The sequence below is a fragment of the Aphelocoma coerulescens genome, chromosome 3 (genome assembly GCF_041296385.1).
Source record: "Aphelocoma coerulescens isolate FSJ_1873_10779 chromosome 3, UR_Acoe_1.0, whole genome shotgun sequence".
NCBI classification, from domain to species: Eukaryota; Metazoa; Chordata; class Aves; order Passeriformes; family Corvidae; genus Aphelocoma; species Aphelocoma coerulescens.
Window position 1 is genome coordinate 92,258,030 of NC_091016.1, and position 13,012 is coordinate 92,271,041.

Below are 13,012 nucleotides of genomic sequence, written 5' to 3' on the forward strand. Positions count from 1 at the left end.
AAGTAGTATTGGATAGAATGCAGTCTTGAAAGCCAGATTCTGTGCATGTTTAAAACCCCCTCAGGTTAAAAAAAGAGGAAATAGCTGTTTTATGCTGTAATGGGCAGTGTGTTGTCTCCTTGGGGAGCAGCATGTTTTCTGAGTTGCTAAACAGAGTTGTTGTATAGATCAGACCTTCAGAATGCTGTTGGAGAAATACTTGACACAGTGGCAAAGTTGATTAACTTTGTTCCCAAGCTAAAGCTTTTTGTGGGCACCACCTTAGAAACTGAATCAGAAGCAGAGGTTGCATGTGCAAGCAGTTTTGTTTTTACTGGATCACTTCAGAGATCCAGTTCACAGCACAACTGTGCAAAAATTACATTGACAAAGCTAGTGAGGGACGGAAGGAGCATTTAAAGTTGAGAGATGAAACAAGAGAAAATGCTTATGGATTTATACCCTCCAGTAAGCATGTTTTGGAGACTCTGCTGTTCAAAGATCAAATCCAAATAAATATATTTGGTGCCTGATACCATCTGGATACAGTGAAGCAGGCAAGGATTTATCAGTACCATACTGCTCAGGAGACTTTAACATCGTATTGGTTTAGTAAGATAAACTGTTGTTTAATTTGGCACCTGCTGAATAGCATGTACAGTGTACTAGGAATATCTAAGTAGGGTACATCCTTTTGCTGAAAATGCTTTATATGGGAGAACAGGAAGTTTCCTGTCCTGTGCCTAGAAAGGAGGAATAATTGCACCAATAGAGAGTACGTTTGTAAACTAGCTGCTCTGAAATTCCATCTCTGATACTTGCCTTCCCCAGATTTACTTAATATGTGAAAAGAAATTATTAATCTAGAAAGTTACTTTTGAGATTCACAGAAACAAAGGGTTGGTTTAATTAGAAAAATGTTGTGAGAAGAGATATTGTGTGGCCTTCCAACATTTTGCTGGATAGTAGGTATGTTTTATAAGATTTGGGAGGAGAGATATTTCAAATTTGTTCTCAAGCTGTACAAAAAAGTAAGAAAAAACAGTAGTGCTATATTTAGTTACACTTAGTGCATAAGAATAGCGCATTTCCCTTTCTGAATAGTGCTGTTTACAGATCTCTGCCATGTGTCTTGAGGAACAGTGGAAATACACCAGAGAGATGGGGCTGCAACTTCCCTGTCTGAATATTCAAATACAAGGCGTGTTTGTTGGAGTGTTCTGCCATTAACACGATAAAGAACAGTTTTGTCTGTGTCCTACAACAAACATGCAGAAACAGGAATTAATCAAGAATAAAAAGAATAGTTCCTGGTAAAAGACATGAGGTTTTTTTTCTTCACAGAAATCTTCTGAGTTTGTTCTTGTGACAGAAGATGCAATGCTTAGAGCCATTTGCAAAATACAGAATATTTCACTTCTGTAAAGAGTGGGTTGAATTTATGTAGTGGTTTCACAGAAACATTAAGTGTAGCAGAGATTGTTTGTAGCCTGTGCACTTTTTTGTTTTGATTCACTGGAAGGTACGGGAAACAATCATCACAATGTTGAGAGTGTAATGTAAAGTGGCCTTATTTCAGATTTGTGTCAGTAGCCTCTGTTCCTTTTCCTGACAGATTCTGACAGTGCCTAAGAGATTCTCACTGCTTTCATGCCTTTTGTAGCTGTAATGTGTTTTGTCCCTATGAGGATATTGTGTATATTGAATACTCTAAAACCAGATTAAAAAAAAAATGTGATGCTGAGTCCTTCTCCATTTAAAAAAGTTAAAAATTGCCATGTGACATTGAGTTCGGTATCTGTTAATGTAGAAAGTTGGCAGACACTTCTTTACAACATTTTAAACAAGAGTTTTGGAAAGCAGGTACAAATACAAATATTAGTGTATTTATTTGTATATTTTAAAACTTAGAGGGATTTCTGCTCTGCTTTTTTTTTGTTGCATTGGACCTTTACATTAAAGCTATATTTCCCTCATGCTGTTAAATGGGAATCCCATGTTGGGACACTTACAGAGGATCTTTTGTTTGGCATGCATCATACCAAGAATACAGCAATTTATCAGATTTTGTTCTAGCTAGTTTGCGGAACCTCTGTTTTGCTTTTCAAATACATTCCTTGAATACATGTTTATGGGTTTCAGCTTACTACCTCATTACAGTGATGGCTTATAATAAAAGTGTTCATCCATGTGGTATCATATACAACAAGATCAAAGTAGAACTGTTAGACTCTGGATGTCTGACCATGAAAGTTTATACTGGAAGGATTAAAAAAAATTAATAAGCACTGGAAATGTCTATTTTAGTTTGTTCATGCCTTTGTTAAGCTATTTTTTCAGTGATATCGAAGCAAACACCAAAATCTTACCAGAACAATAACAGACTTTTTCTTCTAGAATATATTCTTGTTCAAAAAAGATAAGATAAATAGTGAATTTAGTGATGCTTGATTGTTAACTTAGGGCTGTTCTGCAGTGATGATTAACCAGGTGGATTAGTGGAATTCTTGTTGCTGTCATTGAGTTGCTCTGTGGCGCAATGATACATGGATGGTTTTGTTACTGATTTTGTTTTGGTCTCACATGTAATTTAGGGTATTTTGTTCATACAGAAAATAGTGTTCTAAGTCTTTCCTGCTTTTTTCTATAAATGTTTCTGTAATAGCTTTTAAAATTTTCCTCCACTTAATTTTTTAAGAACTCACAACTTTTGCAGGAAAACAGACTGAAAAGTTGATGAAATAGAAAGTACACACACTGTATGGCAGTGACTTGTTAGCATTTCAGCTCCTCAGAGTCTTTGTTGGATAACTGTCACATTTCACTTTTAGGTCTACTATTTCCGACAAGGTCATGAAGCGTACGTTGTAATGGCCAAGAAGAACAAAGTATATAATATTAATCCCAAGAAACAACCATGGCATAAAATGGAATTGCGGGTATGACTTCTTTTTCTTTTTTGTTTATATCTTAATACTAAAAAAAAAAAAAAAGAAACTAACTGGAAGTAACTCCTTGATAGAAATAAATTTAGTGCTCCTAATATTGTAAGGTAAGAGGAAAAATTTAACTTAATAGTCAAATGAAACCAGACCTTCAACTGTACTACTTTTTGTATCTGCTCGAACAGATGAGATGGTTATACTTCACAGCAAATTTTTCACATATTGCATTGTGAAATAATAGCTTGTTGTGGAAGACTAAATTTCAGATTCTTGATTTTGATGTGATCTGGCAGAAATATAGTATATTCAATATACCCATATTTTCATGTTTCAGAAAGCTATTTCAGTTAACTTCAGTGGTGGTACATAGTATTTTGTTTATTCTAGGAGCAAGAGCTGATGAAAATAGTTGGGATTAAGTATGAAGTGGGATTGCCTACTCTCTGCTGTCTTAAACTAGCTTTTCTTGACCCTGATACGGGTAAACTGACTGGAGGAGCCTTCACCATGAAGTAAGGAAAGCAGTATTGTATGCAAATTGGGAGTTTTCTTGGAGGGGGATGACCGGGGGGTGTTGAGGTTGAAAGTTAAATGATGACAGTAATATTGACCTTATGCTTTTCAAGTGTTGGATTTGAAGTGTTAATTTTTTTATATAAGTGCTTTACTGTATGCTTTTGCTGTTTTATCTCTTAATAGTTATGTGTTCTGTTGTAATTAGGTACCATGATATGCCAGATGTCATAGATTTCCTAGTTTTGAGGCAACAATTCGATGATGCAAAGCATAGGCGATGGAATATAGGTGAGTTGTGGGAGAGTTGCGTGCTGTGGTTTTGTTTGTTTGTTTTTCTAAGTTTCTACCTATTTTCATAATAACTTTCTTAAAAGTAGGTTATGGTAAATAAATCTTAATACTGTGCTGAAATCAGAGACTTAAGATCTGCCCATAGTTAGCTGGGGAATTCTACTTTGTCCTTGATCAAAGTGGCAGCAAGCAAGCAAAATAGTGAAGGTGATATCTAAAAGAAACTGCAAAGAAAATGTCAATTGTGTATTTGCAGAGAGAATAGTTAGGGATAGGTTTGAGGAATATGGTGTTTATTGCTAGCTGATAACTTCTTGTAGCCTATATATTGTATCTTTTTTTTTTTTAATCGAAGGCCCTCCTACAACTGCATTGCTACGAGGATTTTTTTTTTTCAATTTCTGAAATATCTGCTGAAAATATGGAAATACTTTTTAAAAAATTGGAAATTGATTTCTAGATTGTACAAAGAGTGCTCTTTCCATCTCCTTACACTTTTTGAATTCTGTTCTAAACCCTGTGGTTTAGCTTCGTTGAAGTGTAAATAGTTATAATTCACTGCTAAGTGATGAGGGAATGACTTGGATTCTTTTTACTTTGCCTGTCCTCAGTTATTTTGGAGTACTGGATACTGGAAGAATGCCCATGACTGTTAGGTCCTCCAGTCAGATCAATTTCCTAGTCATCTTTTCCATACGATGACAAAGATCACCTTTCAGCAATGGAATAAATTAATCTTCTGTCCTATGATATCCTTAGGTTGTGTGCCTTAGCAGTAGATGTATAAATTACATGATGGCATAGGAATAAGTTCCATATCATCTCATACTTCACACTATGTTGTCTGAAAAGACAGCTCACCTTCAGTTCTATTGGGAATTTGGTAAAGACCTAGGCTTCTGATCCAATAAGAAATGTAAACCTGGATTTCTTCTTCAAAGATCATTTCAGTTTAAAGATCTTGTAAGTGACAAGGTTGATCAAGATCTACTCGTATGTCACTAAGCTTTGCTCTTTCTTCATGGTTATGGATCTATTGTCTTGTCCTCCTCTGCTATGCCATGTTTTTGCACAAAATTGCAGCAGTACCAGAATGATTGCCATAATTTGTTTGTAAGTAGCCTAGCCAGGCTTCCTGGGCCGGCAACTGTATTTCAAGAAATTTGCAGTCTGGAATAAATTGAAGCTACACAGAAAGTGTTGGAAGTACCAGGACCTTTTATCAAGCTTCCAATGCAAATAATGTGAATTTTTGTTGTTGTTTGGGTTTTGTTTGTTTCAGAGAAGAATATTTTATTATCTGTTATATTTTTAATATTAAATTTATATTAATGTATGAATCCTTTTAGAAGGAACAAACATAAGTTTGAGAAATTACAGGTTCTTATTTGTATTCCGATTCTATTTATTGAGTATCTTTATCTTACTAAACTTACTTAACTTCGAGTTTAATATTTGGGCTAAAAGCTATTCCAGTAGTATTCCTGCAACTTCAGCTGTATGTCTTAGACAGGTGAGCATACCTGTCTCTTACATCGCAGCCACTGTAAGTTCAACATACATTTTATGTTATCTTCAAGTGTGCTTTATGTGGGGATACTCAGTTCTGGAAAATTGCGCTAGAGCCACCTTCTTGTAAGAGATTTTGGACTGCTCTCTGCATAGATGAGGTAGCACAGAGGACATGGGGAAAGTAGTGATTCAGGAGATGGTTCTTTCAATCATGTTCTTTTCTGCTTTAGCATTCTGTCTGTAGGAATGCTGTGACCCTTGAGAACTTAGAAGTAGCTGCCAGTGTGTGCCCCTTCAAGTGGCTTTGTTCTGCTTGATGTTCAGCTCCGTGAAATCACTCACAGTTGTACCTATGCATGTTTCTTTGTAAAACTGATCACTAGGGAAGGCCATATTGGAAGACTGTAATTTTATAGCTCTTCAGAAAATAATTTATTCTTTTAAAATAAAGCATCAGCCCTTATTTACATTTTTGATCTTGCATTTCAGATATTTCTGGTTTACTTGGTCCTATTCAGCACAATTAGGACTATTAACAGAAGCTTTGTAATTGTCCTGGAATTACTTGCGATCCATTAAATTTACAATATTAAAAAAATGCAGTAACGAAAGCAGACCATTTTTGAGAATATATTTACTTCCTGTTAGTTCAGACAACTTCAGCAAGCATTTGGGCAGAGGTTGGATGTGTTGAAATGGAACAAATACTACAGCAGTTGAGAGTGTATAGCCTATGAGCATAAAAATGTGTTGTTCTTGGAATCTCAGACTTAAATTACATTTGTTCTTGCATTGAGCTGAATACTACACTAAAAATTGTTTCTAAATTTTGTGGCATGTGTTGTAGAAAATGTTAGCATTTATGGTGTTGTGTAATACATGCATTCTCATGTGTAATTTTTTAAAATAATGCTTCTGACCTTTTTTCTCAGCTGCGTGAATGCTTTGTGGTAGTGAAGCAATTGCAAGTCACAGTAAATTACTTTGCTAACCTTTTGAGCAAGCTTTAATAAATTTTATTCTATTATCAGTCAGATTGCCTGCATAGTAAAGGGAATGAACCTCTTGAGTTACATTTGCATCGCTGAAAAAGCACTTCAGAAACTAAGGAGGATGAGCTCAGCAGCTTGTAAAATATTCCCCATATAGAAGTGTCATAGTGCTCAGTTATCTTAGGGTAGCAGGTAGTATTTAATGCAAGTAGATTTGAATCTTAAAGGAGTCTTAAAGCATTGAAATGTCTTACCTTTTATATGAAATTAAGAAATAAATTCATAAGTAAAGAATATATAGGTAGATTTGTAAATAGTTATTTTTCTAAAATGCCACATTAACTTTCATTTTGGTTAAAAAACAATCTTCAGAAAGAATTTAGTTTTGTTTGGTTTTTTTTAACTGAGCATTGACTCATGCTTGCCTGCTAAGGCTGTAAATGTCCCAAAGGATTTCTGTATTCAAGATCAAGCCAGATATATCTAAAACCTGCTTTTCTTGGGTGGGTAACATACCTTATATTAATGAAATTATTTTGTGTTCTTACCTAGGTGATCGTTTCAGGTCAGTGATAGACGATGCTTGGTGGTTTGGAACAATTGAAAGCCAGGAACCTCTTCAGCCTGATTATCCTGATAGCTTATTCCAGTGCTACAATGTCTGGTTAGCAAATTTATCTTCAATCTTTTTTATGTTAATTAGTTACTTCATTTGAAGTACTGACTGAGAAACGTGCTTTCATTAAATTCAGTCATGCATCTCTCTGTACCACTTTACTATAATAGTCTGGGGTATATAAATTTAAGTTATGTTACAAACATTAAATAATTACATTGTTGAAGCAATATTAGTAGATAATTCAAGTGTGGTTATTTTTAAGCTGGGACAATGGTGATACTGAGAAGATGAGCCCTTGGGACATGGAGCTGATACCAAGTAATGGTATGTTACCTTAATAATAGAATTTGCTTTACAAGTGTATTTTAAGAAGAAAAAAAAAAAGTTATATGGTTTTACATAAACAATTCTGTTTTTTTGGGGTAGTGGGAGGAAGGCCCACAAACCAGTTCCATTTAAAGAGTATCTTTAAATCAATTACTAAACTAAAAGTGAATCAAGCTAAAAAGAACTGTGAAAAAACCAGCCATGCTAGATAAACTGAGTGATGTTGAAAATAGACAAATACAGAAATTACTATAGATAATGTACATTTAAACTTAACTCTTTGTACAGTTAGGAAGGATTGAAGATAAACCCATGCCCTAGATCAGCTTGAGGGAGCTGGCTGCTCTAAGACATGTCAGCATTCCTGCAGACATTCAGTGCATTGCAGTTGCAACCTGTGCCTATGAGAGAGTTTGGTAAGAGTAGGATTTTTCTCCCCCTCTGGACCAGCACATGTAGCAGATACATATGCTGCAGAGTGGACAGCATAGCATGGGCACTGTTCACATGTTCACAGACAAGAATGTAGTATTTCTTCTTACATAGTTTTTTGGTTTGTTGGTTGGGTTTTTTTAAGACTTCATAGAACTCTGGTTAAAGCAAAGTAGAATCAGCGTTTTCCTTTGGGTTTTCCATGAAACATTTGATAATGTTGTCTCTCAAAAATAACCATAAATAATTCTTATTTATTTTAAGTTGTAAATGTGCTCATTTCAACTTTTCATTTTGGTTCAATCCTTCTTTTAATGGGTACCTCTTTGTCACAAGTAAAATACAGGTGTTAGAGTGGTAGCATAACTAAAATAAATAATTAAAATAGACAGGCCCTGTTTACTTTTTAGTAGAGGCCAATTCCTGTTGTCTTAAGAAAGGAGAAACCATTTTCAGACAAAGGATAGGTACTGCTTAAGATAACTAAACCTGAACCTGATTTTTTCACTATATTCACAAATATCAGTATTTGTTATACCTTCTTAAAACTTGTTAAGAGGACCGCTTAACATCATACCTTGAAAATCTGCTGTTACATTATAAATTGTCAATATTGGTAGGTCCTCAAGGATGCTAAGGTGATAACACTATTCCTTTGTACACTCAGGAACTCTGGTTTTAGCATTTGAACTCAGAATTGTAACATTGTAGAAGTACTACCTGGGGAATGTTTAGCAGAAATGTCAAAGTTATCTTAAATTCCCTCTGGAAATCATTTGCCATTCCTTACCAAAACAAGTTATTACCAAGAATGTTGGGTTTTAAACAAAAAATAGCTCCAAAACCAAAACACAAGTTTTAACTGGGATGAGTGTCTTAATTGGCCCTAAAATAAATTTTACAATTAGTTATTTGTAAGAGGATAAATCTTTATCCAGGAAGGACTACTACACCAAACTGCATTGAAGGATTTAAATGTAACACAGAATAATATACAGAAAGGATGCCGGATACATCCAAAATGTCTTTGAACAAATCAAGAACTGTGCATTTGTAAAAATGATTTCATGGTATTTTTGATTTACAGGTATATGTGTTACACAAGATGCAAACATTTATGCTTTATTTAATTTTCATATTACATTCCAGCTGTATTTCCAGAAGAACTGGGAACTAGTGTTCCTTTAACTGACGATGAACGTAGAACACTGCTCTACAAACCTTTGGATGGAGAGTGGGGTTCCAGGACCCGAGATGAGGAGTGTGACAGAATTATTGCAGGGATAAACCAACTAATGACTCTAGGTAAATTCTGAATAGTATGGGAAATGTTTTTGGTTTATATTTTTCAGACAGTGATCATGTGCACTTCTGAAATTACCAAAATAATTGTGATAAAATACACCTTTAACCTCTTGATTAACTAGAACAAAACTTTCTCACTGAACATTTTAAAAGTTTTTATATAGTGAGTACTTATGAAACCTAGATTTCTTCCTGTTTCCCAAGGTAACTGTTGCTTTTTGGTAGATAATTTGACATATGCTAGGGGTTTTACATGTTAAAAGCAAGTACTTGCTTTTTTAACTTTTGGCTACCAGATTCTCATGTTTGGGTTAAAATTAAAACCTTTATGATTAAGAGAATATTAACTACATTACAGACAGATGGGGTGGGGGAGAAAAAAAATCATAGATTTAATTAGATAATGAATACCTATGTGTGGATTTTCCCTATATTAGCCTTTTCTAATTCTTGATTTCTTCTCCACATTTCTCTTATTATACATAATGTTTAGGAAAAAGGAATTCATTACCTTAGGAAAGCTACTTGCTATTTGGTTGTTGAGCAATTACTCTTTATATAGCTTCTGAAAAAGTAATTGTTAAAAATGTTTAACACATCACTGCAAAATTTACCTGATCAAAGATGGATGTCTGGATGGAGATCCATCAGCACATACAGGCTGAATTAGAAGTCTTCTGTATGTCTTTATGGGGATCAAAAGGTGTTAAATCAGCAGGCTTAGGCTTTGGGCCAACAGTGGTCATGCATTAATTATAAAAGTTGTCAGAGACACTTTGTTTAACTGATCTTTGAAACACTTAATACAAAGTAAGACATGCTTCAAAAAAGCCACAAAACTTAACTCTTGAAATAATTCTGATTACCTGTATATCCCATATGGTTTCTTTGATGACATACTGCATAAGAAATGTCCTTTTGCTTCCTAAACAAAGGAATTATCTGTACAGTGTAGTAAAATAAATTAGAGATTTATGTTTAAAAAAAAACTGTGAGGAAATTAAATTTGAGCTGTTTTTGCTCAAATTTACTCAAAGAGTAATGCTTTACAAGTTTGCATTATGGTGTAGGACAGACTGCTTAGTTTGGGATTTAGCTATAGCACGTGGTGCATATTGGTACAAAGTAGCAGTTGCTAGAACATTCGAAAGAATAAGTAAACAGCTTTTAGAAGAAGAGCAGTCTTTTTAGCAACAGCACATTATCTGTTTTTTAAAGACTTTTAAGAATTTAAAAGGTGGTTTCATTGTTTTGTATTGCAGTATTTTTCCTTGAGATATATGATGTTAGAATGATTTGTCTAAGCCCTCATGATGCTTCTAAGCAGAGGAGGGAAATGGCAACATTGTTTAGGTGCACAGACTTAAATTGCTCAGCAGTCCTCTAGCACTATATGGGATTGGTTTTGGAAGGCTTTTTTGCTCTTAGGTAGGGACAGGAGAGAGTGTTTCTGTTTTACTTTGAGCGTGGATTTTACCCACATCTTACAGAGGCTGAAATAGCACTGTAACTTTTATGGCAGGAATTTAATGCATTGCTTTGTTTGAAGATGTGAGAGTGGCAATACAAAATGAAATGAAACAAGCCTGTGCTGTAAATAATGATAGTGAATTACATGCCTTCATCTGTATATAATTTTTATACTTTTCAAATGTGTATATTATATGTGCACTTGCTGTGCCTCTGGGGAGTGTGATGCTTCATGCATAACAGAATGGGTACCCAGTCACTGCAGCAATGGTATGTACAGCACACACCTCAGCAAGCACTCTAAATAGAATATCAGAAATAGTTTGGAATATCTAGAGTAGTAACTGTTATTTTTGGGAAACTGCTGTGTATTTCAAACCTGAAGAAATAGTGTATATTGCAGGGGGGTGAATCTTGAAACTGCTGTGGGACTTTGTGGTATGTAACACTGGGGGTTTTGTGGTTTGTTTGGTTTTTTTTCCATCTAGATATTGCTTCTGCGTTTGTGGCACCTGTGGATCTTCAAGCTTACCCAATGTATTGTACTGTTGTGGCATATCCCACAGACCTCAGTACCATTAAGCAAAGACTGGAAAGCAGATTTTACAGGTTAGACCCAAGTCTCGGTTCTGCTGTGATCTACCAGCAGCTGTAGCTCTGGTAGCTCTTTGTCTTGTCATACCAAACTAGAAGGTGCCCGCGCATGTGCGCTTTTACTTTCTTCCATCTTCTATCCTTGATCTAGGTTTCCATTTTCTAAAACTCTAATAAGGATTGAACATCTCCAAAATTTATTTTAGACCTATATGGCATTCAAATTCCTGATTATGCAAATGACTTGTTCCATGTGAGATTCAAATTGCAGGGTTAGTAAAATGACTTTAGACCAAAGGATTAAGGTTCCACTTCATAATTTTTTTTAAAGTACTTTTAAAATAATTTTAGTAAGAGAAACCTTAAAAATATCTCAAGTGGCTTTTTGTCCTGAGGTGCTTTAAAAAATATTCTTGCATTATCACTTAAGCAGCTACACAGAATGTGACTTCTTAAATTATTTGTGTTCAAATTCTGAGTTGCTGTACAGCAATAAAAAGAAGTTTATATGTTTTGATACCATTTTGATGTTTTCCTAAACTGTGATTGCAATCGCTGTGGGTTTTATCCTTTTTTTTCTTTTTCTTTTTTTTTTTTTTTTTAGTAAATATCTATGTTGAATTATAGTTCTTTAAATTACTTCTGTTTCCTTGAGTTCTTGTTCTATTTGTTGTTTAAAAATCAGTGTTGCTTTAGTTTCTTTTGAATAAATATGGATAGCATTTTGTTTTGGGCCAAATTTCAAAGTTCATTTTTAGTGCTTTATACATGCTAAATGAAGGTTGAATTCTAAACTAAATTTACTTTTTCATTTTCAAAAAAGGATCCCTGGTTTTATCATTGTATTGCAATATTGAACATATTGTTCCGTGTTTATTGTGTGGTATGAGATAATCCAGCTTTCTCTTCTCTAATGTATTGCTTTGCTGTCAGATGGAGAGAACTTTTTGCTGGATTTTGTTTCTCTTGTCAAAAGAGTAAGCAGTTATTTTTGGTAATCAACACACCTTCAATAAATTTTTTTTTTTTTTTTTTAGTTTGTAATATTGCCCAGGCCTAGTTAGGTAATAAGCAACCACCCTGTGTTGTGCTTTTCAGTGAATTATTATTTTTTATAATAACATTTTGTGGATTGTTCTGATAACTTGATTTTTGGTAGCTTTTCATGAGGCTTCCCTTAAAACTGTAAGTTTTATGCTGTCAGAGTATTTACTATCTTATTATTTTGTCTTGTTTAGATCTGGATCTATTTTTTCAGTTATTTTGTTTTATGCATCATTTTTTATAATGTGGCTATTCTATAATTAGGTTATTAAATCAGGGGAAATCTGATAGTTGTCTGTCACAAAAAGGTATATTCTAAAACATTTTTACTACTATTTTGTTAATCCTTAACTGAGTTCAAAGGTGATATAGGATGGGTTATGTATATCATAAAGGAATAATAAAAGCTGCAGTGTCATAACTGAGTTTTCCTGAGGGGTGTCAGCTGTATGTTCTTAAAGCCATTGTATAGATTACCACAGAATATAACATGAGAACAGGAAGCCAGAGGAAGATGCCTTCTGCTGGTTGCTCAGGGCGGCGTATCCGATGTGCACATTTTCTGATGTGAGGGAAAACAAGAGTAAATGAGAAGGAGGATATAACATTTCATTTTCCCCTCCCCCTGTTCATATATATTGCTAGAAATTGTCTGTCTTTCTCCTTTTCTGACAACTGTTTCTATGCAGGCGCCTTTCTTCGTTAATGTGGGAAGTCCGGTACATCGAACACAATACTCGCACATTTAATGAACCTGGAAGTCCTATTGTCAAATCTGCCAAATTTGTCACAGATCTTCTGCTGCATTTCATAAAGTGAGTTGCTTAGTAGGTCTGTTGTTATTCCTATCTCTTACCAAAGTACGAGCCTTTTTAGATCTGAATTTTAAAGTAAGATAGTTCTTCACTTTAAATAAGCCTGTTGTCTGCTGTTGGGGCAGAAAAGAATAAAGCTTATGTTGACAAAGATTTAATAAATTTGTAAAA

The 13,012-nt window shown here is 34.5% G+C and overlaps 1 protein-coding gene across 3 annotated transcripts in view; it reads left to right on the plus strand.

Moving 5' to 3' along the window:
• The window catches only part of PHIP (pleckstrin homology domain interacting protein), a 103,701-nt gene that overhangs the window by 78,432 nt on the left and 12,257 nt on the right, over positions 1-13,012 (plus strand). For all 3 annotated transcript variants that reach the window (XM_069011284.1, XM_069011286.1, XM_069011287.1), the window contains exons 25-32: positions 2,811-2,918; positions 3,312-3,436; positions 3,646-3,728; positions 6,788-6,899; positions 7,117-7,178; positions 8,763-8,918; positions 10,877-10,997; positions 12,716-12,841. In XM_069011284.1, the coding sequence (XP_068867385.1) occupies positions 2,811-2,918; positions 3,312-3,436; positions 3,646-3,728; positions 6,788-6,899; positions 7,117-7,178; positions 8,763-8,918; positions 10,877-10,997; positions 12,716-12,841 (893 nt within the window). The remainder of the gene's footprint in view (positions 1-2,810; positions 2,919-3,311; positions 3,437-3,645; positions 3,729-6,787; positions 6,900-7,116; positions 7,179-8,762; positions 8,919-10,876; positions 10,998-12,715; positions 12,842-13,012) is intronic.